Raw genomic sequence first — 3,686 nt, 5'->3', positions numbered from 1 at the left:
TATTTAAAAATAAAAAAATTTATAAAAAATATATAATTATTTTATTAAAATTATAAAAATATAATAAATACTTTTAATAAAATTGTACTTATTAGTTACTTATTTTTAAAAATTAAGATTAATAAAATTCTATATTAATAAAAATTTTATTAATCTTTTGTAATAATTTTTTATTTATAAAATAAATATTAAATAAAAATATTTGTGTATTATTATATTAAAAATATAAAGTGCATTAAATATTTTTATTTAATAATTAAAAAAATAAAAGAATAAAAAGAGAAAATTTTAAATTATTCATAAATCAATCACTAATTGCGAAATCCATTAGGAACTCATGGGTCACATCCACCAATCCTTTTTCCTATCAACAATTGCATAGTTTCGATTTTAATCTCCCACTTGCCCAAAAAACAAAATAAATAGAGTTTCAATTTTTGTAAACACATCAAACAACAAATTTCAAAGCTAAGACACGTGTATCCAACGGGCAACACTGGGCACACCTTGGTTCACTGCAAACGCCATGTAATATCCCGGCGGGGCCACCATCCCATTTGGCGGCGCCGTGCATCCAATCCGGTACCGTCCGTCGCCGTCAGGCACGGCGGAGGTAACGGTCAGTTTGACCAAACGTTGACCCTGAGAAAACGAATGCGTGGAAAAAGGCGCACTGGCCAAGTTCACTTCCACGATTCCCACGACAGGCAAAGAAACAGCGACCACCACATCAAACTTCCCTCCAAAACGCACCGTTTCGGGTATTTCCTCAATCCCCGGTCTAATATTCGCCCGGTCCGCACTCAGATACTCGGGCGAAAACGCTTCGACTCGTAACTCTGTCGGAAACTCAGCATCGAATCGGTAAAACACGTGCGGGTTACTCCCGGCAAGTAAAACCCTCCCATCTGGTAACAAATTTGCAGTTGAATGGTACAACCTAGGCACAGTTCCCGGGTTCAAAACCATGAACCGTAACCCAACCGGTTGATCGGGCCGGTACAGAACCGGGTTCAAACACGGGTTCGAAGCTAATTCAAATCCCTGAGTCCCAGACATCGCTCCGTTTATCACCAAAACATCGCCGTTTGGAAGCATAACCATGTCACCCATAATTCTCCCGTACGGCATGTCCTCCATCTCCCAAACCGGGTTCGACCCTGTTGCCAAGATCCTACCGCAGCTCCCGTTCGCCGGCGTATCCATACTCCTCATGAGAAACGCACCGTATTGAGCTCCGCCGCATACGACAATCTCCGCGGCGGAGTAGTCTCCTTGTAAGGCGAGCATCGCCGAGGACCCCGCCGACGGGTAATTCCTCGGACCACCCTGCAACGGTGGGTATTGTTTGACGATGACGTGTTTGGTGAAGTCGTACATCACCGACTTCGTGTTCGCGAACACGAAGAGGTGACCGTTGGGGAGAAGATGGACATAAGGGTACAAATTATCCATCTGCGTGTCCTCTGTTTCAGCGAGGAAAGGGAACAAAACGGCGCCATTTTTCCTTGGAGGGTAAAACTCCACCGTGTTGGAGCCTCTTCCACCGATTATGATTACCGATCCGTCCGGTAATATTTGGTTGGTCGCGTACCATCGGCCTTCGGCCAATTCGACGTCGTTTAATTCTTCCCAGTCGCATGATCCGCTTACGTCACACGGGTCGAATTTTCGGATCTTTTTGAACCCGTCGAGGTCGCCACCGGTTTGTAAGAGGGTTCCATTTGGGAGGAATTGGCCCGAAGAGCACCACGTGTCGGTTAGGATCTTCAAAGGTTTGAGTTGGTTGGTTTTGAGGTCGAGGTGAACCGAGTGCGCATAGCAATCGCGCTTTAAAATGGCGTCGTTTCTGTCGAACCTACAGTGCCCCTTTGGAAGGAGTTTTCTCGAGGGGCCGATGTTGGTCCGGTCAAGGAGAACCACCGTGTTGAAGCGTGTGACCGCCGTGTGCATTGAGGCGATGCCGGCGTCCGCCACCAGAAGCTCCCACGTGCCGGGGAGATCGGAACGTGTGTTCATTGAGAAGGCTAGAACGATGACAAAGCATAACAGATAAGAAGGGACACTATCCATCGAGAGAGAATGAGTGAGTGGGAGTGGAGTGCAGTGATGTGAGGTGAAGCTTCTATTCTAATTATAGAGAGTGATAATTGTGGAAATTGCGATGAAAAGTGCAGTGCGATTAGTGCTTTCATGCTTGAGGAGACAAAATTTGGGTCGCTGTTGGGGACCGTTTCGATGTGATGCTGAAGTTTCGAAAGCCAAATTGAATAGCTTAATGGTAACTATAATTTTTTCTTCATGCAAATTGTTTACTTCCTTTTTTAAGTTTTTAATTGAAATTTAATGATAATTGGATTGCATTTACCTATATAAAAATGAACAATTTTCAATTCTCTCTATAACATATTTTTCCCATCTTCTTATTTATTAAATAAATAAATAAATATTAAATGTAAAATATTAAAGACTATCTAAAAAAGATACAGGATAGCTCTGCAATATTCAAGTGTATTTTGTTCTGTGGGGCTTCTGTCGGCGCTCTGAAAAATTAAAAACAGAGCACTGCTTGGTTTATAGCACAAGAAGAAGGTGCGTAACGTAAGTGGAAAGCGAAGGTGGGAAATTTGGACACACAGGACACAAGTGGCAAGAAGCCTACAACGTAGTTAAACGGTGTTTACGCTGCTGCGCCTCTATATTCTTATCTTAGTCCTGCAAATGTTTTAAGTTTTTGAGAAATTATACTCATAATTAATTTATATATTAATTTAAACCGTTTAAAAAGATAAAAATAACAAAAAAGATTAAAAGTGTAAAATAAAAAACTTTTTTATCAATTATATGTTTTTATCTTACGAACATGATATGTCTTGGTCTTTAATGCAGAGAGGGGGACAGATGACTCGTCTTAATTATAGTCCAAAACTAGACGGTGAGAAAGAAAAGTGGAGAAGAATTGTCTATCTAGATACACGCTCAATAACACTGTTTGAGCGTTGAAAATCTAATAACTATTCCTCCAAATGTTTGAACGAACTTAGATTCGCTAAGATAAAATGCGAGTCCAAACACTAACAATCTTTTCGTTGAATTTTTTTATTTAAATTTCTAATATTGACATTATATTATATGTAACACTATATTTATATATTTTTCTTTTATATATCTATCTTAAAAATATATTTTAAATATAAAAAATACCTTTAAATTTTGATTTCTATGGATACACTAAACAGTTTTCTTTTTATATAGAATCAGCTATTCCGAGAGGGAAGTACATATGGAAAGTCAATAAAAGATTTAAGGCCCTTAGAACTTCATTTTAAAAAGAACACAAAAAATTAAAACCATTAATATAATCATTTATCTACTATTCAAGGGCAAAAGGGATTCAAGATTGTAAGAGTTCTGGTTAAAGTGATATTAATTTTTATTTTATGGTGGGTTGATATCAAGATTAAATTCGAACCAAACTACATTTGCGTAGTGACTTATGATAATTTATTCCGAACCAAATATTTTATAAACATTTTAAAATAATTTAAAATAAAAGAGATTCAAGTGTTATGAATTTAAAATTCATGAAAACACACTAAGAGACCCCACTTTGAAGTGGGTACTTTGTTTACACGTAATGATCTTTCCAGCAAAAAAATAATCGTCCCACTCCCACAGTAGCTGTA

General features: G+C 38.4%; 1 protein-coding gene across 2 annotated transcripts; it reads right to left on the bottom strand.

Annotated features, from left to right (window-relative positions):
* Positions 1 to 282: 282 nt before the first annotated feature.
* LOC113850179 (aldehyde oxidase GLOX) lies at positions 283 to 3,366 on the bottom strand. 2 transcript variants are annotated; one of them, XM_027480589.1, is made up of 2 exons: positions 3,339 to 3,366; positions 283 to 2,027 (listed from the first exon to the last, which is right to left on the bottom strand). In XM_027480589.1, the coding sequence occupies exons 1-2, from the start codon at positions 3,364 to 3,366 to the stop codon at positions 469 to 471; spliced, it is 1,587 nt and encodes a 528-aa protein (XP_027336390.1). In that variant the 3' UTR covers positions 283 to 468. The 2 variants fall into 2 exon arrangements, with proteins under 2 accessions (XP_027336390.1, XP_027336389.1); XM_027480588.1 differs by lacking the exon at positions 3,339 to 3,366 and having other exon boundaries at positions 283 to 2,096.
* Between the last annotated feature and the right edge of the window lie 320 nt (positions 3,367 to 3,686).

The sequence above is a fragment of the Abrus precatorius genome, unplaced genomic scaffold, assembly GCF_003935025.1.
Source record: "Abrus precatorius isolate BTA unplaced genomic scaffold, Abrus_2018 Scaffold9, whole genome shotgun sequence".
NCBI classification, from domain to species: Eukaryota; Viridiplantae; Streptophyta; class Magnoliopsida; order Fabales; family Fabaceae; genus Abrus; species Abrus precatorius.
The sequence above is the reverse complement of the archived record's forward strand: the minus strand, read 5'-3'. Positions and strand labels throughout refer to the sequence as shown.